The 27,674-nt window shown below is 36.7% G+C and overlaps 2 protein-coding genes across 3 annotated transcripts in view; one reads left to right on the top strand and one right to left on the bottom strand.

Annotated features, from left to right (window-relative positions):
• The window catches only part of Irak4 (interleukin 1 receptor associated kinase 4), a 65,872-nt gene that overhangs the window by 5,743 nt on the left and 32,455 nt on the right, over positions 1-27,674 (bottom strand). The gene's annotated exons all lie outside the window — the stretch shown is intronic.
• On the top strand, positions 182-12,375 carry Twf1 (twinfilin actin binding protein 1). Of its 2 annotated transcripts, XM_074083177.1 has the most exons (10): positions 182-302; positions 1,793-1,870; positions 3,664-3,842; positions 5,268-5,363; positions 6,235-6,339; positions 7,149-7,169; positions 7,950-8,075; positions 8,348-8,498; positions 8,903-9,024; positions 10,248-12,375. In XM_074083177.1, exons 1-10 carry the CDS (start codon positions 278-280, stop codon positions 10,416-10,418), a joined length of 1,074 nt encoding a protein of 357 aa, XP_073939278.1. In that variant the 5' UTR covers positions 182-277; the 3' UTR covers positions 10,419-12,375. The 2 variants fall into 2 exon arrangements, with proteins under 2 accessions (XP_073939278.1, XP_020016421.1); XM_020160832.2 differs by lacking the exon at positions 7,149-7,169.

The raw sequence follows: 27,674 nt of genomic DNA, 5'->3' as shown, positions 1-27,674 counted from the left end.
GTGGAACCGGAGAGGCGACAAGTGACAGGCAGTGGCAGCGAGTGACCCAGGCTGGGAGCAGAGCCCGGGGCGGGAGGGGCGAGGCGTGGACTGCCAGCGCGGCCGGCCGGCCGGAACCTCCGCGGGGCGGCGCGGGCCTCGCGGGGCGGGGCGGGGCGGCCGCGGGTCGCGGGCGGATGACGCGCGGGGCCGACGGAGGCGCCGCCACTTCCTGGAGCCGCCGGCCGGGGCCGCTCGTCGCACTCAGCGCCAGAGCCAGGAGCCAGCGGCCGTCGCCATGTCCCACCAGACCGGCATCCAAGGTAACGGCGCCCGCGGGGAAGGAGCTCCCGGGAGATGCGGGCTGGGCTAGGCGGGATCACGCGGGCGGACGAACGGAGGAACCGGGCCTCAGGGCCTCCGCGCTCCTGGCCCGGCCGGCGCCACGTAACCGAGGAGCCCAGGTTCGGAGGACCGGGGACCTGGGATCCGAGCGGAGCGGCCCGGGTGAAGGGGGCGTGACCCCGCGCCCGACCGCCCCCCAGGTCCTCGGGAGCCTGCGGGCGTCCGGCCCTGCCACTTGTCCTCCACCGTCCCAAGGAGCGCCCGGCTCGGTGGTGTGACAACAGGCGTGCCAGCGTCTTTCCCAAGTTAATGGGGTGCTCCCCAGCTCTCCCGGCATTTCTTCCCCAAATGCGAGCCGGGACGGCCTTCTGTTAATCCCGAGGGTGCAGCGTGTGTCCCTCTTCCCCCGTGTCCTCCCCGAGTTGCTCAGGTGTGGTCCGTGTGGCCGCGCGCGGTTAATCACGGCGTGCAGACGGCCGAAGGTGCAATTACCGTGTCCTACCCTCCAGTATTTCCTGGTTGGAAAATAGGCAGCTTGGAAGCGCCGTCCTCCTCAAAAATCAAATCACTTGCCCCCGGGGTTACTCACTTAACGAGCTCTAGGTGCAAACTCCAGCCCTTCCCGTGGGTGGACAAGGGATCCGTCCCCGAGATGGGCACGCCACCGTTTGTGTCAATTTTTTTAAGGCTTTCGTACCACAACCTATGCAGCCCCAACTGCACGCACACGAGAGCAAAATAGCCTCAGTTCTACAGCATTGCTTCCCTTGCCTGCATTAATTCTGACATTTAAACACTTAAGTACTGACTTTGGTGCTGGAGCCCTTAGAGCAAGTGGTTCTCGCTGGATAGACAACACAAGAGGAAAATTGAAGCTTGAATGAGTACACAAGGTTTAAATTACTACAACAATATTTGCTCCGTAAATTTACTCTAGCTTTTTGAGAAATGCAAGTAAGAAAACTGTAATGCGCATTTGTAAGGCCAAATGCATTTTATTGGCCTTTTCTTTAATCAGGATAGGATATCTGATACTGTTGTTTTCAATGGGCAAATACAGAAAATGAGTTGATGAAGAAGGTGTCTCTGTCACAAGCTTAAAAGTGAACCTAGAAGAGAATGAAAGTAACTTTTCAACAGTTTTTAAACGTGAAATTCAGATGTTTTTCAAACGTTTACCCATTTTTAGGTTTGAGTAACTTCATTATATTCATTCCAGAGTTATTTCTGCTACAGAATTATTTGGTTAAAATCGTCAAATTCATATATTTTAAGATACATTAATATTTATATCTCTTACTGGTATTCAGTGCCCACTATTTTAAGCCTTTTAAGTTTTATAATACTGTTAATAAGACGCTGTATAATCCAGAATTTTACTTTGCATTATAATTAATTGTTCTCTTAGCAAAATGAAGTACTTCCAAATGTAAAAAATAGGCTTATTTTTCTTTACCTTTTCCCACAGCAAGTGAAGATGTTAAAGATATCTTTGCCAGAGCTAGAAATGGAAAATACAGACTTCTGAAAATATCCATTGAAAATGGTTAGTTAACATCGTAAAATATTGTATATCCCAGGGTTTTGGGGTGTTGTTTTTAAATCTCTCAGTGTCAGTAACTTCAACTATTAATGAATTTGAAGCAAGTTTAAATTGTGCCTTAGGATAACTTGGAGTCCTTGCATCTTGTGCATGTCCCAAGGGCTGTGCTGTGTGTCTTCCTAACCCTGTAGTTACCGGGGAAACACAAAGATTTTTCTTTTTTTTAACGAGTAATATTTTCCTCTTCATTTTTGTGTCTCATTTTTGCATGACAATCTATTTCTAATGTCAGTGCTTTTGTTTCTAGAATAGAAATCAGTAAACAGGTGATCAGCCCAAAAAAAGTAGAAGCAAAGTATTTGAAACTCATTTTTTCTACCTGATTGTACTCTGTACCAGAACTGGTTTCCCTTTCTTGTGGTTTTGGGAAAGTTCTAAGAATGTTACAAAATATAAATTGGGTCTTTAAAATACCTTGAAATATTTGCTTTGGGAAAATAACTTATTCTTTCGTAAACAGGAAGTAAATCTAATAGTTTTCCATTTTCTACTTACATATTAAAATACGAGAATATAAAATCTACCTGTGTTGCAACATTCAACAGGAATAAATGTATATTGCAAAGCAGCATATTTTAGAAATGCTGAGCTAAAAATTTTAAATACTGTCACTTCCTAAGTGACAGTAACTGAATATGGAGAAGTTAATCCAACCAGCACATCTTCACAAGGAAAATGCCACTTTTCCTAAATCATTTTCTTTCCAGTTTTCCTTTGTGTTTTGAGAAAAAATTTGAAATAAGGAAATTTCAAAGAATAAAATAATAAATACCTATCTCTACCCTTAAATTAATAACTTAATACTTGGTAATAGTTGCTTCAAATCCTTTTTTAAATTTAATGTTTTTCTGTTGTAAGAGCTTCCTCTTTAGATAACTCAAATCCCTGACTTCCTTCCCAGGAGGCAACTACAAGGAGGAATTTTTGTATTTGTGCAGTCCCCCTTTTACATAGACCGTCTACCAATCTTCAGTGCTGATTTGAGTTTTTAAGTTAACATAAATGGCATACCTCCTTATTCTGAGTATTTCTTTTTTCTGTAAATGTTATTTTTTATTTGTTTTGATAGAAGGCTTATGAATTATTTTTCAATATGAATGGAATGCTTTCATTTGGCTCTGCCACATGTTGTTTGTTCATTCTCTTGATGCTATTTCTAGTTTTCACTGTTGACAAGTGGTGCTTCAGTGACCCTCTTGTCCACATGAGCAAGAGATTCTCTGTAAAGACTGCACTCATCATTTTTCTTAATTTTGCCAAGTAGCACTTAGGAAGTGACCATTCTAATTTGTGCTTCTAGACAAAATTTTATTTCTGTAGTGTGGCCAAATAGGAGCAAGATAGGGCTCAATTTCATGCTCAGAAATTACAATTTTCACTGGTAGTTCTGGTGGTATTTTTCAGCATTGACATTTTGGAAAATAGAAATCGAATTGCCTATTTAATCATTCAACTCAACTAATCATTTTTATATGTTCATTTCTGTGCTATGTATATACATATATATAAAACTTTTACCATACTATTTATAAAATTTTCATATCTGATTTTAATAATATTTCATTTCATAATTACTTTATGCATTGGCCCCTTTTTCTTTATGTGTTTCCCACCTTTTGCTGATGGGAGTAATAGTTATTGGAAAGTATCTATATGTTCATTTATTTTCTAGTCTTCATTACACCACTTGGTATTTCAGATCATGTACATATCTGTTTACAATTTTCTTTTCATAGAGCAGCTTGTGATTGGATCATGTAGTCAGCCTTCAGATTCCTGGGAAAAGGATTATGATTCCTTTGTGTTACCCCTGTTGGAGGATAAGCAGCCATGCTATCTGTTATTCAGGTTAGATTCTCAGAATGCCCAGGGATATGAGTGGATATTCATTGCATGGTCTCCAGATCATTCTCATGTAAGTAGTTTGTTTTATATTAAATGCTAGAAAGAACTTCTTTCTGAACTATTTCTAGGCTTAATGCAGGTTAAAAAGCAGTAGTCATTTTCTGTAGAAGGGAATGATCATATGGAACAACCTTGCATTAACAATGTGGAATCAGAAGTGATTAGATTGAGAAGCCCTACCCTTCTCATACTCTTGAAATCAAAAGTATGGTTACTGACTTAAAATTGTAGATTCTATCAATTATAAGTGACTGTGGGTCTCTGGAGAAAGAGGCTAACTACAACTACTTTGCCCAATAGTGGTAAATAGTGATGAATAGCTATCATTCAAGTCATAGACATATATACACAAAAATACTAAATAGAATATTAGGTGAAATTACAATAGAAATACTGCCCAGTATTGTCACGTTTGATTTTTTAAAGTTTTCTTGATATTATTCTCAAAAGATGATTCCATCCTCTTTAATTCTATACTTCCTGTGTGGAAGAAATACTGGAGCTCATCATTGAGGATTATGGGATTATGACATTGTTAGCTGGTAGTTTCTTTATTATCTCTCCCTAGGTACTATAGACTTTTTAATAATAGTATTTTTGCATCTCTGTGTCCCTCGTGGAATTGTATATGCCATCAGTAAGCCATGAATATTTGATTACTAATTAGCAATAACTTATCTAGCTTTGTGTAAAATATCATTATCAAGATTACTTAATCTTGATGTTTTTTTCTCATATTTTAAAATAGTTTTTAAGTTGTTTTTTTATTCCTGGAACTCATACTTTGAAAAATTACGAGTTTTAAAAAATTTACGTATAAATATGTTAAATAGATAGATAGATAGATAGATAGGTTTTTTTTTTTTTTTTTTTTTTGGTGGTGGTACTGGGGTGTGAACTGAGGGTTTTGCATTTGCTAGGCAGGTGCTTTACCACTTGTGCCATGCCTTCAGCCCTTTTTGCTTTAGTTTTTTTTCAGATACAGTCTTGCCTTTTTTTTTTTTTTTACCTTGGCTGGCCTCAGACTGCAATCCTCCTACCTATACCTTTTGTGTAGCTAGGAATGTAGGCACGTACCACCATGCCTAGCTTGTTTTGTTGAGATGGGGGTCTTGCTAACTTTTTCCCTGGGCAGGAGTCAAACTACAATTCCCCCCATTCGCCACCTCTTGGGTAGTTGGAATAGTGGGCTTGAGCCAACATTCCTGGTTTAAAAAACAAAAAACGTATTTTTTAAAAAATATGATATAGAATAATTTGAAATCTACCTTGAAAGCCATTGATTGTTGAGATGCTCATATTATGGTGGTTGTTTATATGTATAGTATACATTAACATGTTATAGTCAGTGAGCTTTGGCTTCATCACAATATGCTTTCTTTTGTATGATGTGTTTTCTCCATAAACTTCTAAAAACGCTTTCCCAACTGAATAGGTTCGTCAAAAAATGTTGTATGCAGCAACAAGAGCAACTCTGAAAAAGGAATTTGGAGGTGGCCACATTAAAGATGAAGTATTTGGAACAGTAAAGGTACAAAAGTTAATGTTTTTATGGGTAATTGAAATGACCTCAGATAATTGGTAAACATAAGAATAAGAGAGGAAAGTTATCTTATATGATATGAAAGTTAACTATGAATATGTAACTTGTAATTCATTTGTTATGTTTTAGACATTGAGAATATATGGTATTGAAGTATTTATATGGTAAAAACAAATATGTATAGATATATGCACAAATTAAGAAAGTTGAAATATATTTTTGAACAGGCTTTTTTTTTTGTTTTCTTGTTCAGAGGTTTTCTGGTTCAGAAAGTAATATAATTTAGTAGATAGCGGGATGGAGGGAATATATCATTTGTTCTTCATTAATTATGAGATGGGCTGATTTCTTAGTTCCTTAATTCTGTCTTCCAAACCACAAAATTTTGATGGTAAGTAAGCCTCTTTGAAGTACTTTTTTCTTTTAACATAAAAGCTGCAATGATTTTTTATGAATAATTATAGAGAAAATAAGCTGGTTTTAAAATAGAATTCAGAATCTGTATATGTTAATTATTGAATAATTGTAGGACAGTTTTCCTTAGAATGCTACTACAGGTTTGCAGCATGACTAGGTTCATTATTTGACTGGTGTCAGTACCAGTCATATAATACAAACTCATACAAAGGATTTAGTAATAATAAAACTTAAAGAAAGGAAGAGTAGACAATTCCCTTAAAAAGTTTTGAAACCTTCAAAATAGAGGATTAAAGAAAAACAAAGAATAAAATTCATAATGCTATTTTTTCATGTAAAATTTTTTCCTGTTAAATTAATAATTTTGATTTTCCTAAAGTAACTTTCACTGTGGTTTTATTTCTAGAGAATAACTGATAATAGTCCATTTCTGTGCTTATAGGAAGATGTATCATTACATGGATATAAAAAGCATTTGCTCTCACAGTCTTCCCCTGCACCATTGACTGCAGCTGAGGAAGAATTACGACAGATTAAAATCAATGAGGTAAATTACAACTTTGAAATGCTTGCAAGGTTTTAAGTATTTTAAAATACTGTGTTTAAAATTAGTAGATATGGAGGTAATTAGAGAATAAGAATGTTAGGTTGGTTTTTCTGTTTAGTTTAGAGACAAGCCTATGGGTTTAATGTGCTTTCTAAAAAAAGTTTAAAAGGTAATATTAAACTTCATACCAGTTTAATGAATAGCTTTCTCCTGGAATGTGCATGTCTGAACAGTAAATCTTCCTGTTGGAAGCACTGTACTTTGAATACTATGTGAATGGGAAAAGTGCGTTACCCATTTATTGGAAAGAATTTTATATCTAATGAGGCTGCCTGCAGCAGGGTTTTATATTTGTTTGTTTTTTAATGTTACTTCAGAGAATAGTGATGACTAAAGAGAATAAAATGTAAATGCTATAGAATGTTAAAGATTTCTAAAAACTATAATTTCTATAAACTTGAATGGAGCTATATATGGAAGATTATTAATTGAGTACTTGTTGAACAGAGTCAATAAATTTCAGCCATTTTATAGTTCATCATATTTTTAATGTGTTTTCTGCAGCCATTCTAGTTGAATGTTGATGTAACTACTGTATTTGTACTGGGATTTTACAGAAAGCAACAAGTAACCAAAACAACTATTGACTAGCTTCAATAATGGAATCACTCTGGAAATGGTTAAATATCATTTAATACTACATTGGTAGCAAGGATCTATCATATTATTTTAACTCAAGTTATTTGAGTGGGATTTTTATGTGATTTTATTTTACAAGTTTGATAGTTTGTTTTATTCCTTGCAATCAGAACCCAGAGGATCGTATTGGGGTATGCATTTGCATATGTTCTATGATGTTTTCATTATCCAGTATCATGCTGTAGAATCTCCATTCATTTTTTATAAAAGTAAAATTTCTATTTGACTTCTTTTGTGACACTGCAAATGAGACCCTATACTAGCTGTCATTTATAAGTATAAAATTACTAAACATGTGCATCAAAATCTTTTTTGATGTGTCCTTCTCTTCCACTCCAAGCACACTCATATTCTTAGTAAAGAAAGCTCTAAGTCTGGAACTTCTGCAGTAGAATAACTCGTTGAGCTGTGTTGTGTCTTTGTATACTGTTTGTACTCCTTTCAATTCAGTGCATGGTGTTTGTGTTGCATTTTATGTTCAACAGAACAAAGTAAATTTCTATACACATTGAATGTATTTTACTATTCGTAAATTATATCACGTAAAATTTTGTACTTAAAAGTTTAATCTGATGACACTTTAAAAGTTTATGTAGCTCATTGAAATTGTGCCAAACCAAGTGAACAAAAGCTCCAAAGCCCCACTGAACTGCACTAGAACTTTACTCTCAGCATTTTCATAACAACGTATCATGTACTCTGCATGTGACAAAGTGCTAGCAGGACTGTGAACAAATCTGAAAAGTGATTTTCTTTTAAAATTCATAGTGTTTTAAGTACTAATTTAATTCTAGGAAGGGAAAGAGTTGAATGATGCTTACTATTTTATGGTGGTTGGGTGTTCTTACTCTTGTCATAGAACAGTGCTAAATACTAAAACTTTATCAGCAAATCGTATCTGTCATTCTTAGGTACAAACTGATGTTGGTGTGGACACTAAGCATCAAACACTACAAGGAGTAGCATTTCCTATTTCTCGAGAAGCTTTTCAGGCTTTGGAAAAACTAAGTAAAAGACAGCTCAACTATGTGCAGTTGGTAAGAAATGTGTAGTGGTTGTGAAATGACTGCTCCTTTTGGTATCTTATGACTTAATTTCTGTTTTTAATGGGCTTTACATTTTTTAATTTGCTTGATGATTTTTTATTCGTTGCTTAAAAGATTATAAAAGCTGTATATGTGCATTATGAAAAAGTCAGGTAGTCCAAGACTGTAAGTCCCTGTTGTCTCCTAGTTTTTTTTTATTACAAAATTTTAGCTTAATTTCTGTTTATCTGCTTTAATGAATATGTTTTGTTTCTTATTGATAGGAAATCGATATAAAAAACGAAATTATAATTTTGGCCAACACAACAAATACAGAACTGAAAGATTTGCCAAAGAGGATTCCCAAGGATTCAGCGCGTTACCATTTCTTTCTGTATAAACATTCCCATGAAGGAGACTACTTAGAGTCCATAGGTATATATGACACATTGGTTTTAGCAGGTTACTGTCCATTTGTTTGTTGGTATTTCGGCACTGTAGTCTGAAGTATTTCTTACCAGAAATCTTACTATGGTTTTTCGGGTTTTTTTTTTTGGGAGGGGACTGGGGTTTGAACTCAGAACTTTGTACTTCCAAAGCAGGCATTCTACCACTTGAGTCATTCTTCCAGTCCATTTTGCTCTGGTTATTTTTTGGAAATGGGATCTTAACCGAACTATTTGCCTGGGCTGGCCTTGAACCATGGTCTTCTAATTTCAGCCTCCCATATAGCTAGGATTATAGGACTGAGCCACTGGCCCTGCTTAGTTATAGTTATATAACGTTTATATACTTGTTTTGATTGATATGCTGCTAATCGTACTTATTTTAACTTACAGTTTTTATTTATTCAATGCCTGGATACACATGCAGTATAAGAGAACGGATGTTGTATTCTAGCTGCAAGAGCCCTCTGCTAGAAATTGTAGAAAGACAACTACAGATGGATGTAATTAGAAAGGTAGACTTACCTCTTTTCCGTATATTTTTCGTTACTACCATGTAACACAAGATTTATTGTGATTTATAAGTAAAAATACTTATATCCTAAGTCCTTTAGATCTCCTCCTTGTGCCTGTGAGTGACCTATTATGATCCCCTTCTCCCTGTAGATCTGTACTATCTGATATGGTAGCCACAAGCCACACATGGCTATTTAAATTTAAATGTAAATTTAGAAGTTCTGTTGTACGGCTGCAAGAGCTATGTATTAGTGACCGTTCCTGAACTCACTAATAAAGAACTACCATCTTCATTTATAACTGTGAATCCTGGAATGATTGGGAATATTTCCAGCTATTGGGGAAGAGGGAATGAGCATAAACCTTTGAATTTGAGGAACTACGCTACCAGTTTTCTTGAATTTACTTTCTCAAATTCAGATAAAGCATAAGGAAAGATATGGTTTATTCTTGAGCCTTTCAACTCTTAAAATAAAGGTTCTTACAAGCTACCAGTGTTTTAGATATGAAATTCCTTGAGATATTATGAATCACTGAAACATGGTAGCACCTTCTATAGCAAGAGTTGGCTGACTTTTTCTACCAAGGATCAGACAGTAAATATTTTATAGCCTTTTCCAGGTCTCATAAGGTCTCTGTCACTTGTACTTTTTGTTGTTGTTTCTGTTTTTTACAAACCTTTGAAAATGTAAAACAGTCTTAACTTGGACTAGATTTGGCCTGCAGGCCATAGTTTGTCTACATCTGTTCTAGAGTGATTTCAAGTCACCCAACACACAGATGAAGGTGACTTAAGTAATGTTTCTTGTTTGTTTATTTTGGCTACTGGGGTTTGAACTCAGGACCTTGCACTTGGCTGGCGCTCTACCACTGAACCACAGCCCCAGCATAAGTAATGTTTCTTGAATATGTAGTGACCATATATAGACTATGTAATGCTAGCTTCTACTTATAAATATTATGTAATAGGAGCAGTAAGAAGGAACAAAATAGAAAATGAATATGGCTGATTATATCTTTAAGCAACTCATTTAGCATCCCCCTGAAAAGCATGAAAGTGAAGTTGTCTAAATACTTGGTTCTTGACTCTTCCTTGTTAGAATGGAATTATGCATGTATTTGTAAGCATTCATACCTGAAAATTGGTTTGTTGTTTTTATTTAGATTTTGAATGTTACACTTTTTTTGTATTGTATCACATTGCTAATTTCCTCTTTTACAGATTGAGATAGACAATGGGGATGAATTGACTGCAGACTTCCTTTATGAGGAAGTACATCCCAAGCAGCATGCACATAAGCAAAGTTTTGCAAAACCAAAAGGTCCTGCAGGAAAAAGAGGAATTAGAAGACTAATCCGGGGTCCAGCTGAAACGGAAGCCACTACTGATTAAAATTGTTATATTAAACATTGCAACACTAGTTTTTTAAAAGTTCAGCTTTTAGTACAGGAGAACTGAAATCATTCCATGTTGATATATAGCAGGGAGGAAAATTGTACTTTTTGAAAAATAGCACTTTTCACTTCTGTGTGTTTTTAAAATTAATGTTATAGAAGACTCATGATTTCTATTTTTGAGTTAAAGCTAGAAGGGGTTTCAACATAGTAATGTTTAATTTTGTCACACTGTTTTCACAGAGTGTTGATTCCACACTTTCACATAATTTTTAAGGTTTTATATAGTTGGAACCATACCAGAAAGTCTAATGTCTTAAAGTAGAATATACTTCTTATTACTCTTTAATGAGACATTTGTTTTGTTTTTTTTTAAGGGAAATGGAAAGACCTTAAAATATTCACATTTCTGCATGAATATGTTAAGGACTAGATTAATTATTTTCTAAGCTGAAAATGTAGTGTGCCTAGAAAAAAGTGGAAAGTTGCTTGCTCTGAGGAGCTGTGCTGTCAGACTGGGATTATGTCTGTACCTTTGAGAAATAATTGCAGCAGTTTTTTCTATTTGACTTTTTATTTTTTAATGGCATTAAAATTTCAAGTCAGCTCACTCTGACATTTTAAGAGTACCAGATATTTTCTATATTGCAGGATTTCTGATGACATTGATAGATTTTAAACAGCCTTAGTAAATTTTCTTTCCATCGCTTTAAAAAAATGTGTATTTCCAAAGTAAGTCATTACATCATAAATACAATGAGTACAAATGCTTATATCGTAGAAATTCAAATTAATTATCAGTCAAAAAGAAGCAAAACTAAAGTAAAAATGATGAAAAAGTTTTAAACTTTTTTCACTCCAAAACCATGTATTCATAGGCAAATCGCGTTCTTTATTGCTTTAGAGCAAATACTCAAATTTTAAATTGTTTAAATTCCTATTGCTTAAACAGGCTAACTCAGATAAACTCTTAGTTTAAAAATCTTGTTTCAATTAATATCTTATTTAAAAACACATTTAACTGTCTTCTAAAGCTTTGCATTTTCAGTTATAACCTAGAGAGATTTTGAGCCTCATATTTCTTTGATACTTGAACCAGAGGGAGCTAGAACACTTCATATTTAATAATATGTTAAACCTGCTGCAGAGCCATAACTTTGACAAGTTTTTGAAATGAACTGTGGGTATCCAGGATTTGGAATTCCTTGACCTAAACTTCATGCTGCATAAAACAAATATGAGAAATGCACATTTCATAGTATAAAATATGAAGCTTCATTGCTAGACCTTATTATCTAAGGTAATACGTGCACCTTTCTGAAACTCAATGTGTGTTCTAGTAAAGCATATAAGAATAACTATGGGTTGGCAGATTTTTTTTTTAAATAGAATTAAGAGTATTTGTGTGGTTTTTGTTTGTTTACAAATAATTAGACTATAATATTTAAACATGCAAGGTAGTAAGCAGTAATGTTGCACTTGTTTACTGAAGATATACTTTCACGTTGTTCCATGGGTGCAGAAATAGACACACATACCCACAAGTAATTGCATTAAGAACCCTGGAGCTATGTTGCAGACCACTATTGAAGCTGTCATTTTCAGTCAGGAAGAATACTACCTGTCATGAAGATACAAAATAATTCAGTAGTGAATTTTTCCATACCATCCGTGTGCAATTTGTACTCTAAATTCCACTACACTACATGAAAGTAAATGGACATTCCAGAATACAGATGTGGTTATATAATATTACTAATTATTATTAAACCAATGATTGCTGAGAATCAGTTATGCATTTGTTTTAGAGTATAATTCATTGTTTACAGTATGTTTTAGGTGATACTAGATGTGAATAACATTCCCAATAAATTTATATAGCAGTGAAAAATTACATACCTTCTGTGGGCATTTTATAAGTGCATTTTATATCACAATAAAAATTTTCTCTTTAAGTTGTGTATGTTGTATGTTGGATTTCTAGTATATCCTTTTTTAATGTTTGCATAATTCAATACCTAGTGATAGGCTAGGAATCCCATTTATCTGTTCAGTTATTAATTAGCCTGCCTAATTCCAAAAAACATTTTAAGTGCTTTGAAACCTAGGCAAGAATAGTTGTGACTCTACAGCACTTTCTGGAACATTCTCACTAGTGTAATGTAATGAAAAATGCCACAAGTTGCGCAGATCCTGCCCTAATAAAAGCACCCAGTTCAATAGAATGACAGGCTTGCTTGACTGAATTCTTAGACCTGCTGTTCACCAAAAAGAAATATGGAATGTATTCCTACTTGGATGCAATTTAGTATTAAGGTAGATTGTTTTTATCTGGGAAATGTTACAAAATAGATGATTTTCATAGCAATTTTACAAAAGATGGAGAAAGATCCTTAAGAGAACTAAAGCATTTCTACTTAGAGTGCTAAGACAATGTTCTAAGGTACACATTGCAGGTAGCTCAGTGTGCATCCTTTCCCATTTCCTTTGCATATACAGCCATATATTGTAAGGGTGGCCATTTGTTTATATTGAATCTTATCCTGGGGTTTCACATTCAGGGGCTGTGATGTAGGAATCAGAGTTAAATAAGTGACTCATGGAGATATGACTGGGAATAGTTTCCTTAAATGATATAACTTGTGGCTGCTTCCCCCATTCAACAAACTGTACTGATAATGGTGGTTATGATAGTGGTTTCCTCTCAATAAAATCTAATCTCATTGTTGCACACTAGCTTCTACATGACGTGGCACATGGCTCTCTATAACCTTGATTTGTCAGCTGTGATTTTACTAGCTGCTCTCTTCCTGTAGTCAACCAACCATGGCCTCAGGAAATGTGTGCTGCTTCCCACGTTGGGTTCCCCCAACCCGTTGTCTACATTATCTTCCTCACTCTGCAGTTCTCTGCTCAGGTGTCATCTCCTTAAGTCCCCTGGGCCTCCATTGTGGCCTTCTCTTGCCTTAATTCTGCTTTATTTTTTCTTATAACACTTAAGCATTGTGTTAGCTTTGCATCACGGAAAAAAAAAATCTGAGAGAAATCAATGTAAAGAAGCAAAGATTTATTTTGGCTCATGGTTTCAGAGGTTTTACTCCATGGTCAGTAGACCACTGTTTCTGGGTGTCTGGTGGGGCAGAACATCATGGTTGAGATCAGATGATGGAGCAAAGAGCTGTATTTTATAACACAGCCACTTCTCCCAAATCCATCAGGACTAATCCATTGATGAGGTCAGAAGCTTAATGATCCAATCACCTTTCAAGGCCCTACCTCTGGATAGCTCTGGACCAAGCCTACAACATAGGAGCTTTGGGGGACAATTCAGATCCAAAAAAAAATTGGGATTATATATCCATAAAGCTCTGGGGGGGCAAGGAACTTCGTTTTATTCACTGCTGCATCTGCAGCACCTGGAAGAGTTTCTAGGACACAGCACACTTTCTATCTGTTGACTGAATAAATGAATGAGTGGCTTTACCTTTCTTTGAAGAACAGCTGTGAATCTAGGAGCACATGCTAGCAGGGGTGGGTACTTCAGAGGATCTAGCTAGCATCCATTACTGCACTTCCCGCCAGAGCAAACCTCACTAGCACCACTAGAGTCTTTTGCCCTGTGAAAGACATGGTTTCCATCACACAAATTTCACTATTAACTTATTCCTGGGTACCAAGAGTCTTCCAGTAGGAATCCTAAGTTAGCTCAGTGCTCTAATAGATCAGAACCAGCCTGCACTCAACTGCCAGCTCTACTCCACTATTTGTACTTAGGATTCAGCCTGGCTGCAGTTCTTAGTGAAATCTGGATTCTTAATGAGGGGAAAGCAAGCCATGAATGGAGGTTAAATTGTATTTCTTTGTTTCCTGTTATCAAAATGTATTGACGAGACAAACTGAACTATATCTTTGTGTGTGTGTATATGACTGAATAAGTTCTGTACAGCAACCATATTAATGCATAACAAACTACCACCAAAATATTGTGGTTTAAAACATCAGCAACCATTTCTCATAAGTCTATAATTGGCTGACCTCTCATGCACATATGTGGTCAGCAGTGGGTTGACGGGTTGAAGATGACCCTATCTCAGATGCCTGGTCTCTGTTGTCCATGGTCTTTCAGCAGCAGCATGTCAGCTGTGGCTTGTTTTCATGGCAGTGAGAGAAGGAGCAGGGTGGGGTGGGGTGGGGTGGAGGATGAGGAGGTGAGGGGTAACAAATATAATATGTGATAGTATATATAAGAACATGTAATATAGGAATGAGTGGACAGTTGCATATAACCCAATGAATATGGGAAAGAATTTACTTAACCTTTTGCTGTCCAATTTTTTCAACAAGGATAAGAACAGAACCTACAGTATAGATTTTTGCATTTAAGATGTATGTATATGAAGCATTTAAAATAATGCTTCATCAGAAGTTAGCACTTAATATATGACAGAGATAGAGAAAGTGATTATGGTCAATACAATGACATAGACATAGTGTAGTGGTAGAGGTTACATATCTAAGAATCCCCACTGTGCAACTTATCAAGTGCATAATCTTGGGCAAGTTACTTTGCTTCAATTTCCTCATCTGTAAAATGTATATAATCTCACCAAACCATGGAATTGTTAGGAGAATTAAGTAAGTTAAAGCACATTAAACAGTGTTAATAATTATTTAATAAAACAATGCAATATATAACTTAAAGTTATGAACTTACATATAAATATACATACATACTTAGTAGTAATAGTTAATGTTAGGAATCTAGGAGTACAGGGAAGAAGTACTTATTTCTGTTTGGGGAATCAGAAGACTGTGAAGTGGGTATTAGCACCAAATCCTAAAGAAATTATAAGCTCACCAGGTAGACAGAGAGGTAAGGGCATTCCAAGCAACATAGAAGGGTGCATAGTTTCTCCAAATACACAGCCATGTCATGTTCAAGAAATTACAACAAATTCAATGATTGGAAGAAAAGCACATCTGAGGCCTGGTGGCTAAAGGTAAAACCTAGAAAATCTATTTATCTGCATATGGATATTTTAAACTCCACAAGGGCACAATATATATAGAAAGAGGAGATGAATACCTGGGGTAAAACCATCAATAAGAATGGGGAAGGGGAAATAAACATTCCCAAGGAACTGAGGAACTAAGATGTAGAAGGAAAACCAGGAAGCCAAGAAAAAAAGCAATCTTTAAGAAAGACAACATGGAATTCTACCCAAATTAAAAATGAAGTCAGGTGACTATTACCTTCTCTGAGGGCAGACCAGATAATTCAAATCAGTCCTCCACCAAGGAATCATTCCTCTGCTTGAAGGCATCAGAACAGTAAATAGTATTGAAATATAGGAGAGAAGTGTGACAAGATGGCAGATTAGAAGTTTCTCTGTGTGACTCTGTGAATAAGAAAAGTCAGGGTAATGAAGAGACTATAAGAGACAGAGGAAGAGCATCAGGAATTGTGAAAGAGGTAACAAGACAACTGAAAAGCATGGACAAACAGACAGGAGATGCAGAGAAAAATAGGAAACAGCCCATAGCTCCAATACCGGCTCCCCAGTGAGGAGGGAAAGCCCAAACCACATAAGGTAAGTCAGTCAGACTGGCACATCTAGCTGCAGGATAAGACCACACTTCCTGAAAACCTTAACTCCAATGGGGGTACTTGGCATAACAGTGACTCCTCCTGTGTGGGAAGATAGAATCAGAGAAGAAAGCCATGTATTAGAGAGCATCTTGCTGGGAGTGGGAAGATGTTATTTGAGAGACTACTACATTTGAGAGCTACTCTGGGGACCTGAAAACAAGGAACAATTGCTACTTGGGAAGCTGGGAACACCTTGCCACAGTGTCTGGGTTGGAGATGGCCATGAGAGGGAGGTCATAGAGAGGGTGAGGGTATGCCATAGACCCACTGAGAAGCAGTGGGTCTACTGTCTGAGAGCTCAGGCAGTAATGGGCTTGGTAGTTGGCAGTTCTTCCCTCTGTGGCAAGAAGTGAGCCCCATCACTCGAAGATCCACTGTGGAAACAGAGCTCCAAGCTCCTGGCTGGCAGATTGCTCTGCCTCCAGTCTCCCTGCTGCATGTACTTTACTACTAGGCAGGACTGAGAGCTCTAAACCCAAGTCCCTCAGATCAGTTAATTTCCTCAGTCTCCATTGCCCACAGGGTTGTTAACTGCCAGACAAAGTCTGAAAACACTGAGCCCAGCAGACAGAGTACTGGGCTCCATTAGGTCTTCCCCTACTATTCAGAACTTAGTGTTTGGTTTGCTTTCTCCACTCTCTGATGTATGCTGGGGATATCCCTAGGTCAGAAGCTTTCTTGTCCTGAGGAGGTCCTTGGAGCAAGTTGCAACCACCCAGCCCACAGGCTACAAAGCTCCTTACAGTTATCAATGGCTTCCAGTACACAAAGAAGGGAAGTTTCTAAAGTGAAAAAAGCCAAGAAGCTGATAACTGACCCTTAACCAATCCCACCCCACATATGGCGACAACCTGTACACTAGGAACTGCAAGAGATACAAGTTAGTTTTTTTTCTGTGAATGGTGTTGGGTATCAGGCCCAACAATTAGAATACAAAAGACCTTTGGGATATAATGAAAATAGTTCTAAGAAGAAAGTTTACAGCTATGAGTGCCTATATTTAAAAAATCAGGGAGATTTTAAATAACCTAATAATGCACCTCAAGTACTTAGAAAAACAAGAATGATCCAAACCGTAAACCCATAGATGGAAAGAAATAATAAAGATCAGGGAAGACATTACTGAAATGGAGACTAAAAGAACAATACAAAGAATCAATGAAAGATTTTGTTCTTTGAAAGAATAGACAAGAGTGCCAAATCCTTAGCCAGAGAAACCAAACAAAAAAAGAGACAACTCAAATTAATAAAACTGGAGACAAAAAGGTGAAATTACAATAGATATCACTGAAATCCAGATTATTAGGGAATATTTTGAAAATTTATACTCCAACAAATTGGAAAATCCAGAAGAAATAGACAAACTTCGAGACATACCAAAATTGAACCAAGAAGATACAAATAACAAGCAGATCAAGAACAATGAGATTGAGGAGACTCCAAGATGGCGGCTAGAGGGAGGAAGAAAGCGTGCCTCCTATAGTGAAATCTTGGAGAGACGCTGGAGACACACTTTGCAGGCAAAACCACCGAGAAGAGGCAAATCTTTGACCCCTCCACACCTCCAGCCAGCGAAGAGAATCTCCACTTCACGTTAAATGGAGAAACCAGGAGGGCCCCTGGGCCACCAGTCGCCCGTGCCCAGATGGCTTGGGAAGACGCAGACAAGGTGAGCTTTGTGGTACCATGGTACTCCCACAGACAACCCTGGGCCAGAGCAGCATAGCCCCCTGGACAGACTGACCTCCACCGGGGGAAAAAAGAGAAACGGACTAATAAGCAATAAGAACAATAAAGACACATGGGAAAGAGGGTGGGGTGCACTGAGCGCTGAAGATTGGGGGAAGGGAATCCTTCCTGGAACTGTAAATAAACAAGCTGGGTGGGCCGGAGAGGCTCCAGCGGGAGTGGGGGCGCACACCCAGCAACCAGGAGTGGGAAAGCTTGTGAGAGTGGTGGAGGGAGGAAAACTCCACAGGAGAGAGGGGAAGACCCACTTCAGACGTGAGCTGTAAGCAAACATGGCAGCTGGCAGGAGCAGCAGCACTGCCCAGTAATCAGGAGCAGGAAAGCTTGTAGAAGTGGCGGTGGGAGGAAAACTGCACAGGAGAGGGGGGAAGACCCACTTCCCACGTGAACTGTAAATAAACACACAGGCCTGAGAAAGCAGGTGCAGTGTCACCTTCCCCAGTGTGCTTGGAAAGGGGAAAGCTTGTAGCAGAGGTGCACAGGAAAACTCTGAGTAAACAAAGCCTGCAGGGCCAGGTGAGTGCTAAGCTTACCCCAGAGATCTGCATAAATAACACCTCCAGCAACAGCAGGCTGACAGCAGCGGGCAGGCAAGCCACAGCTGCAGATACCATTCACAGAACTGTCTCCAGACTCTTTTTTTTTTTCTCCCTACCTTTGATGAGAGAACAACTAAATTACACCTGCATGCTGAAAAACTTACTGAAACTGTATTGCATTTGAACTTGGGACACTTGGTGGGGTTTGTGTGTGTGTGTGTGTGTGTGTGTGTGTGTGTGTGTGTGTGTGTGTGTAGTTTTGTTCTACTTTATGTGTCCCCTTTGATGAGATAACTACAGAACAACATCTGAGGCACCATCTCCAGGATTGGAGACTGAGATGGACACCCAAATTATTAAGACTGAAACTTCATTGCATTTCAACTTGGAGGTTTTTTGTTTTTTTTTTAAATTTTCTATTTTTCATTTTGTTTTATATATATATATATATATATATATATATATATATATTTCTTTCATTTACTTATTTTTTATTTTTATTCTTATCTTTATTTTTTTATTTTTTATTTTCAATCCTCTCTCTGTCTCTCTAATGCCTGTTCAGCTTACTATCGATTAGTACACTAACACTCCCTGTTTATACCTTTGAAACTTTCTTGTCTGATTCCTTGTTCTGTTTTCTCCTTCTTGTCTATTTGTTTTTCCCTTTTCTTTAACTTCTTGCTTTCCATCTCCTCTCACCCTTCCATTCTAAATATTACCATTGTTATTATTACAAGCTAGAAAATACTTAATTGCATACAGTACAGGGAGAGTAACAACACAAAAGACAATGACGGGAAGACAGAAAAAACAGGGAAACCAGTTTCCCCACAGCAAAAAATTAGTACAGGAATCAGAGGGGAATGAAGAAAACAGATACTCAGATCCAGACTCCAACAAAATGAAGATAAACTATGCCAAAGGACCCAATGAAGCCCACAAGAATAATTTAAAAGAAGACATACTACAGGTACTCAATGAGAATTTTATAGGGTCAACCAAAATGTACAGGAGACACTCAAGAAATTCCAAGACAACAAAAATAGAGAATTTGAAAAAGCAAAAGAAGAAATAAAGGAAGCCATAGAAGCACTGTATAAAGAACAATGAGATTGAAACAGTAAGAAAAAGCCTCCCCAAAATGAAAAGCCTGAAATTGGATGTATTCAATACAGAATTCTACCAGACCTTTAAAGAACTAACATCAATGCTTGTCAAACTATTCTATAAAATACAAAGCAAAGTAAGGCTTCCAAATGTGTTTTATGAAACCAGTATTATCATGATACCAAAACTGGATGAGGACACAACAAAAAGAAAACTGTAAGCCAATTTTCTTTTTATTTATTTATTTTTTTATACATTTATTCACATATGCATACATTGTTTGGGTCATTTCTCCACCCTGACCCCCTCCCCTTCCCTCTCCCCCTTCCCCCCCACTTCCAGGCAGGTCCTGTTCTGCCCTTATCACTAATTTTGTTGAAGAAAAGACATAAGCATAAGGAAGACAAAGCATTTTTGCTAGTTAAGGATAGCTATACAGAGGGATTCCTAACATTGCTTTCATGTATCCATGTGTTACAACCCATGTTGATTCATCTCTAACTGATCTTTACACTGGTTCCTGATCCCCTTCTCATGATAACCTCTGTCGCTTTAAGGTTTCTGTATTAGTTCCTCTGGAGTGGGGACATCAAACGCTTTCATGTTTTGGGTTTTCAACCTATTCCTATATCTCCTGTATGTGCTCTCCCCTTGTCATGTGATCCCAGTCCAACCACACTGCTGCATTTGCCCTAGATTAAAAAGTCTGCATATGAGGGAGAATATATGATTTTTGGTCTTCTGAGCTTGGCTGACCTTGCTCAGAATGATGTTCTCCAGTTCTATCCACTTATTTGCAAATGATAAGATTTCATTCTTCTTCATGGCTGAGTAAAATTCCATTGTGTACAAGTACCACATTTTCTTGATCCATTCGTCAGTAGTGGGATATCTTGGTTGTTTCCATAACTTGGTTATTGTGAATAGTGCTGCAATAAACATGGGTGTGCAGGTGCCTCTGGAGTAACCTGTGTTGCATTCCTTTTGGTATATCCCCAGGACTGGGATTGCTGGATCATATGGCAGGTCTATGTTTAGATTTTTAAGAAGTCTCCAAATTTTTTTCCAGAATGGTTGCACCAGCTTACATTCCCACCAGCAGTGGATTAGGGTTCCTTTTTCCCCACATCCTCGCCAACACATGTTGTTGGTGGTGTTTTTGATGATGGCTATTCTAACAGGGGTGAGGTGGAATCTTAGTGTTAGCCCAATTTTCTTGATGATGCAAAAATCCTCAAAATACTTGCAAACTAATTCAACAATACATCAAAAAGATTATACATCATGATCAAGTTGTATTCATTCCAGGAATGCAAAGGTGGTTCAACATATGCAAATTGATAAACATAATACAGCTAATAACCAGAAGCAAGGACAAGAAAATATAATCATTTCAATAGATACAGAAAAAGCTTTTGACTAAATTCGGCATCACTTCATGATAAAATTCCTGATGAAACTAGAAATAGAAAGTTCATACTTCACCATATTAAAGGCTACATATGACAGACTATGGCCAACATTACACCAAAATAGGGAAAAACTGAAAGCATTTCTTTTAAAATCAGAAATGAGACAAGAATGTCCATTATTACCACTCTGATTCAGCATAGTGTTTGAATTCTTATCCAGAGAAATAAAGACAGGAAAAGAAATAAAAGGGATACAAATATAAAAGAAGTCAAAGTATCCCTGTTTACAGATGATATGACCCTATGCTTAAAATACTGTTAAGACTCCTCTACAAGACCCTTCAATCTGATATACACTCTCAGCATAGTAGTAGGACACAAAATTAATGGACAAAAAAAGTAGCTTTTGTGTATACCAATTATGTAATCACTGAAAAAGAGGTCAAAGCAATCTCAGAATACATAAAGAGCTCAAAATATTACATACCACAATAACAAATAATCCAATCACTAAATGGGCAAATGAACTGATTTCTTTAAATATTTAAGTACAAATGGCCAATAAATAAATGAAAAAAAACCCGTCAACATCCTTAGCTATTGGGGAAATAAAAAGCACATTGCGATTCTATCTTACCCCAGTCACAATGGCGATCATCAAGAAAACAAATTACTGCAAATGCTGGTGAAGATGCAGTGGAACTCTTCTTAGTCACTTGTGGGAACATAAATTAATTCCATCACTGTGGAAATCAGTACAGAGATTGCTCAAAAAATTAAAAGCAGGGTTCTTATGTGATCCAACCATTTCTGGGTAAATACTGCAAAGCATCCAAATCAGCTTACTATGGAGATAACATGCACATCCATGTTTATGGTAGCACTCTTCACATAGCCATACTTCTTTTCCTTTTACTTCTTCTTCTTCTTTTCCCCACTACTTCCTTTGCTTCTACCTCATCCTTCTCTTTCCTTTTCTTTTTTGTTACTTGACAGTCCTGACTAAAATCTATAGTACAGAACTGAATATAGGAGAGAGCATACATTTTTGTCATTAGAGAAAACGTTTTTAGCCTTTCACCATTAGATGTAACTGTGGGTTATTTTCGTAGCTATTTTTTACCAGGCTAAGGAAGTTACTTTCTATTACTTATCTGTGAATGTCTTTATCATAAAATGATGTGGGATTTTGTCAAATGTATTCTCTGCATCTATTGATACTATCATATGCATTTTTTCTTTTATCCTATTAAAATGGCATATTACAATGATTTTCTATGTTGAATCAATCTTATATTCCTAGAATAAATTTTATGAGATTTTAGTGTATAGTCCTTTTAATATAGTCTTTTTTTATGCTTGGTATACAATTCTTTTTATACTGATTTAGATTGTGGGCTTCTTTTTTAGGATTTTTTTTATCACTGCTTTTGATGTTTTATAGTGTGCTTTTCATTCATATCAAAGTGTTTTCTAATTTTCCTTGTGAAGTCTTCATGGTTATTTAAGAGTTAATTTCCCCATGTTTCTAAATTCCCAAATTTCCTTCTTTTATTAAATTCACAACATTTTAATGTGGTTGAAGTACATATTTTATGTGATTTGATTCTTGAGCTTTACTGAGACTTCTATTCCCTAGTACTTATATATGTTTCTGTATTTGTAAGTAAGTCTTTGCAAATGTGATTAAGCTAAGGTTTTGAGATGACATTATCCTGGATTATCTGAGTAGACCCTAAAAACAATCACATCTATTCTTGTAAGAGGAAGAGAAAGACTTGACTACAAACAGAAGAGGAAAAAATGATGTTAAGATAGTGGCAGAGATTAAAGTGATGTAGCCTAAAACTAAGAATGTTGGCAACTAGCAGACGCTACAAGAGGCAAGGGATATATTATCACCTAGGTTGTAGGGTTGTCACCACCTTGGTTTTGGTCCAGTGATACTGATTTTGGATTTCCAAACTTGAAAACTGTGACAGGATAATATATTCTTGTCTTAAGCCACAAAGATTGTGAGTATTTGTTATAGCAGTCACTGAGATCTAATGTAACTGTTTTATGGACTTTGGTCTATCCTGAGGAATTATCCATGTATACCTGATAAAATGTATTTTCTGCTTTTATTGGGTAGAATGTTCTACATATATCTGTTAGGTCAATTTGATTTACAGTACTGCTCAAGTTTCTATTTCCCTGAAATATGATGTCTATTTCTATCCATTAAATTTGCTTATTGAAATCTCCTACTATTGTTGAATTGTCTGTATTACTCTTTGTCAGTCCTTATTTCACATAGTTTGATGGCCTATTTTTATGTCTTCTTAAAGAATTAAGCCCTTTATCATTACAAAAAGTGCTTCATTGCCTTTAATGACAACTTTTCAAAGTTTGTTTTGTCTGATATTAGTATGGCTAATCTAACTCTCCTTTGTTACTATTTGCATTGTATATCTTTTTCCATCCATTTATTTTCAATATACTGATATCACTGAATCTAAAATGTGTTTACAGCATCTGATTAAATCATGTATTTACCCAACTTTTAGTCTTTGCTTCTTAATTGGATAATTTAATCTATTTATATTTAATGCAATCACTGGCAAGGGAGAATTTATACCTGTGATTTGCTATTTATCTTTTGTTTGTGTTATGCTATTTTTGTTCCTCCTCCATTATGGCTGTCTTTTGTGTTAAATAGATGTGTTCTAGTATACTATTTTAATTCTTTGTCATTTCTTTTACCTTTTTAAAGCTATTTTCTTAGTGGTGATTAAAATTAACATCTTAACTTATATGAATCCAGTTTGGAGTAATATTAATTTCAATAGTATACAAAACTATATTCTGTTCTTCCTTCTTTGTTCCATATCATCAAAGTAAAAATTTATACATTGTGCACCTACCAATAGATTTATAGTCATTGTTTATGCACTTATTTTAAAAATAAGATAGGAGAAGAGTTAAAAACCAAAAATGTTTATACTGTCTTTTATATTTGCTTATGCAGTTACCTTCTCTGGTGCTTATTTCTTACTGTGGATTTGAGTTACTCTCTAGTGTCCTTTCATTTCAGCCTGACAGGCTCCTTTCTTTCTTATAAGGAAGATTTTCTTGTTACAAATCTCTCATATATCATCCCACTATCATCTGATTTCTCTACTTTCTGATGAGAAATCACCTATTCTCATTTAGAATAACTTATACCTGTTGGGTCATTCTGTCTTGCTCCTTTCAAGTTATTCTGACTTCGAATATGTATCTAGTTGTTTGAGTTTATTTTACTTGAAGTTAGCTTCTTGAATGTATGTATTAATGTTTTTCATCATAATTAGGAAGTTGGGGCCATTATTCATGCAAATATTCTTCATATTTCTTTCTTGTTCCTTCTCTGGAACTTCCATTATATGTTGGTAAATTTGAACCAGCAAGTGTCCCACAGTTCTCTGAGGTTTTGTTCCTCTTCATTTTTATTTCTGTTACTCAATTAATTTATTTTCACAGTCACTGATTTTTTTTCTGCCTGCTCATATTTTCTGGTGAGCCCTATTATTGAATTTTTCCTTTCAGATATTGTGCTCTTCAACTTCAGGATTTCTATTTGATCCTTTTAAAAAATTTCTATTTGCATTAATATTATCTATTTGGTAAGACATCATTCTCATCCTCCCCTTTGCTTATTTCAATATAATATCTCTTATTTCTTTGAACATTTTTAACATAGCTTAAAGTCTTTGGCTAGTAAATACATTTAGGTTTTCTCAGATATGGTTTCTATTGACTGTCACCCACCCTGAGGAATGGTCCATATTTTCTGATTTCTTTCCATGTCTAGTGAGTTTTTGTTGAAAATTAGGCATTTTAAATAATGTGACAACTCTGGAAATTAGATTCTCATCTCTGGGGTTAGTTATGTTGATAGTTTTTTGTTTAGTGACATTCATGGACTAATTCTGTAAAGCCTGTATCTTTTTGTCATGTATGGCCATTGAAATCTCTACTCAGCTTAGACATCAGGTAATAAACAGACAAACATTTTTTTCTTTCTCTCTCTTTTTGTGGGCCTGGGGTTTGAACTCAGGACTTCATGCTTGCAACACAGGCATCTACCACTTCAACCACACGTCCAGTCCATTTTTCTCTGGTTATTTTAGAGATGGGGAGGGTCTCACAAATTATTTGTCTGTGATGGCCTTGAACTACTATCCTCCTGAGTTCAGTCTCCCAAGTAGCTAGGATTGTAGGTATGAACCACTGGTACCTAGCCAGATATTTCTTTAAACATCTAGAACCAATAAATCCATCTCTTCTCCAGAAACCTGTGTTTATGTCACAACACACCATCCATACTCAGCCAGGCAATTTACACTCTTAGCTTCACTTCCAGCTTGTATAGAGTCCCATACTCAGCCAGGAGTGGGAACTTATGGCCTTCTTTTGTCTTTTCTGAGTATGCACTTAGCTTTACTCATGTGTGGATTTCTAGGCTCCCAGAAGCACCTTGAAGCTTTTCAAAGCCACTATAGACATCTTCCTCAGTTTTTCCTTTTAAGCTTTTGGCTAGCCGACTCTGTCCCAGATGTTACACATCTCTTCAGGTAGTTGTGATTCAAACACTTGCCAGTAAATGTCTTTGACAAATGCCCTTCATGAAGAGGCTTTTTAATCACTCAGTGAGCTCTAGGCAGGTCAAATAAAGGTAAGCCTTTGAGTGGGGTTTTCAGGGAACTACCAGACAGGTCAAATAATTACAGTTCTTTCAAAACAAGGTATTAAAAGTGCTCCAACTCTGTTTCTTTTTTCTCCTCTCTGGTAACAGGAATGGGGGCTATTATTTTCAAGACTCCTACTGTGCTGGGGAATAAGAGGTGGGACCAGGGTCTGTTAAAAATGTCATAAAGATTGTTCTTTACTGAGATTCAACCACTTTTCTTCAGTAAAGTCTCCCTGGGTCGTTGTCTTTGGTTAGCTTCTGCTTCTGAAAATTTTTGCTGTTTTTCTTTCCTTTTCATGGAGGGGCAAAATTTCAGGTTTTTTTTTTTTCCTACTTTCTAGGTCTAAATATTTCCTTGACCAAAAAAGAACCTTGGTATGGCACTACTTCCTTGGTGGAGGAGAGTAAGGAAACTGTAGCATGTTCCCCTCTCTAACTCAGGAATTACAGACATCTGACCAAATAAAGATATGTGACTAATGTAAATGATGCTAAGGATTTTTTCAGCTATTGTTCAGCATTTCAACATACATTTAAGGCCACTTACTAACTTATGATAGCAAAATTCCATTATCACTATAAAGAAGGATGTGAGTCTTCTCATAAATAGAGTTGGGGATATTAATTTCTTTAAGGCAAAAGTCCTATCATTTAGACTTTTTATAAAGGAGAGAAGGGGGTAAACTTCAGCATTTGTTTAAATTTTTAATTCTTAAAAGAGGTGAATTCACCCAAGGTTAAACCCCCTTGCACTATGAATATACACTTAATTTTAAAAAATTAAGGACAGGAGGGAAAAATAAATCTTTTCCAGGGTTGGGTTCCAGTGGTAAGGGTTGGGTACAAGGAAAAGAGGAATGAGGGTAAAAGTGGTGGATGTGTTTTGCATCCATATATGAAAATAGGAGAATGAAACCTGTTGAAATTGTTCTAAGGAGGTTGGTGGGGGGAAGAGGAGAACAATGGAGGGGGTGAATCTAAGATATATTGTAAATATACCAAATTCCACAATTATTCCCCTGTACAACCATTATATGCTAATAAAATCATAAAAAAGAGGTGAATTCACCATTTAGGAAGACACATCTCACTCTAAGAATGGTGGTAATCTAACAAGAACACCTAAATATACTTACAATTGTAGTTTTAGTCAGTTTGCTTTCATTTACACAAGTACTAATCATAGTTTTTTCCCTCACCCCTCTTCATTTCCCATGCAAAAGAACTCAAGAATATCTTTTTCAGCTCCAGGGAAGGTCATTATGCGCCTCTCCTTATCTCGCTTGCCATGGGAGTGAAGAAACATTCAGGACAGCAAGGCATATAGTTCTGGACACTAATACCAGTACATTGAGAAATAAGTAGATTCAAAGCCACACTTTCTGGTCCAAGCCATGCCTCAACACATATAGTCAGAAGGCAAAACTTCTGGGATTTTCTTTAAAAATCCATCCTTCCCCATTGATTTGGAGAACAACAGCTTTTGAGGCTGAGGTCTTTGTCTTTCTTATTTGGCCTGGAAAAATTCATAAACATTTACTTTCTTTTCTCCCAAGCTCTGCTCTTGTTATATGTAAATTGGCACTGAGTTCAGGTGACCAAATTTCATTATCAGTAGTAGGAGAAATGATCACTCACATTGTAGGGTTTGAGTTTTAGTGATGCAGGGCAGCCTGAGATGATTAATCTCTGAAGAATTAGTCCATACTATTTGAACTTTCAGGTGACATGAAAGTTATACCTATAAATCAGAGTGTGATTTACCAGTTCTAAAAGGAAACTGCAATAGAAACAGCTATGTAAGTTGCATTGGTCTTTGTCACTGTGTATTACTTTGTAAAAGGCAAATGGAGGCAAGAAATAACAATGAAAAGAGAGTTGGTACAAGGTGAACAGGTTAGGTAACATTGACTATCTTCACCAAACTACCCTGATATGTCATGAGGCATAGGTGGCCAGTAAAGGAAGACATCTGTGGCACATTCTGGAACATGATATTCTATTCCCAGGACAGAGCAGTAGAAACATAGTGACAAAGTCATATTCTTGGCTCATTGCTGACCAAAATGCTTTCTGATAA

Source organism: Castor canadensis, chromosome 8, assembly GCF_047511655.1.
Source record: "Castor canadensis chromosome 8, mCasCan1.hap1v2, whole genome shotgun sequence".
NCBI lineage: Eukaryota > Metazoa > Chordata > Mammalia > Rodentia > Castoridae > Castor > Castor canadensis.
Note: the sequence above shows the minus strand (reverse complement) of the source record. Positions and strands in the feature narration are given on the sequence as shown.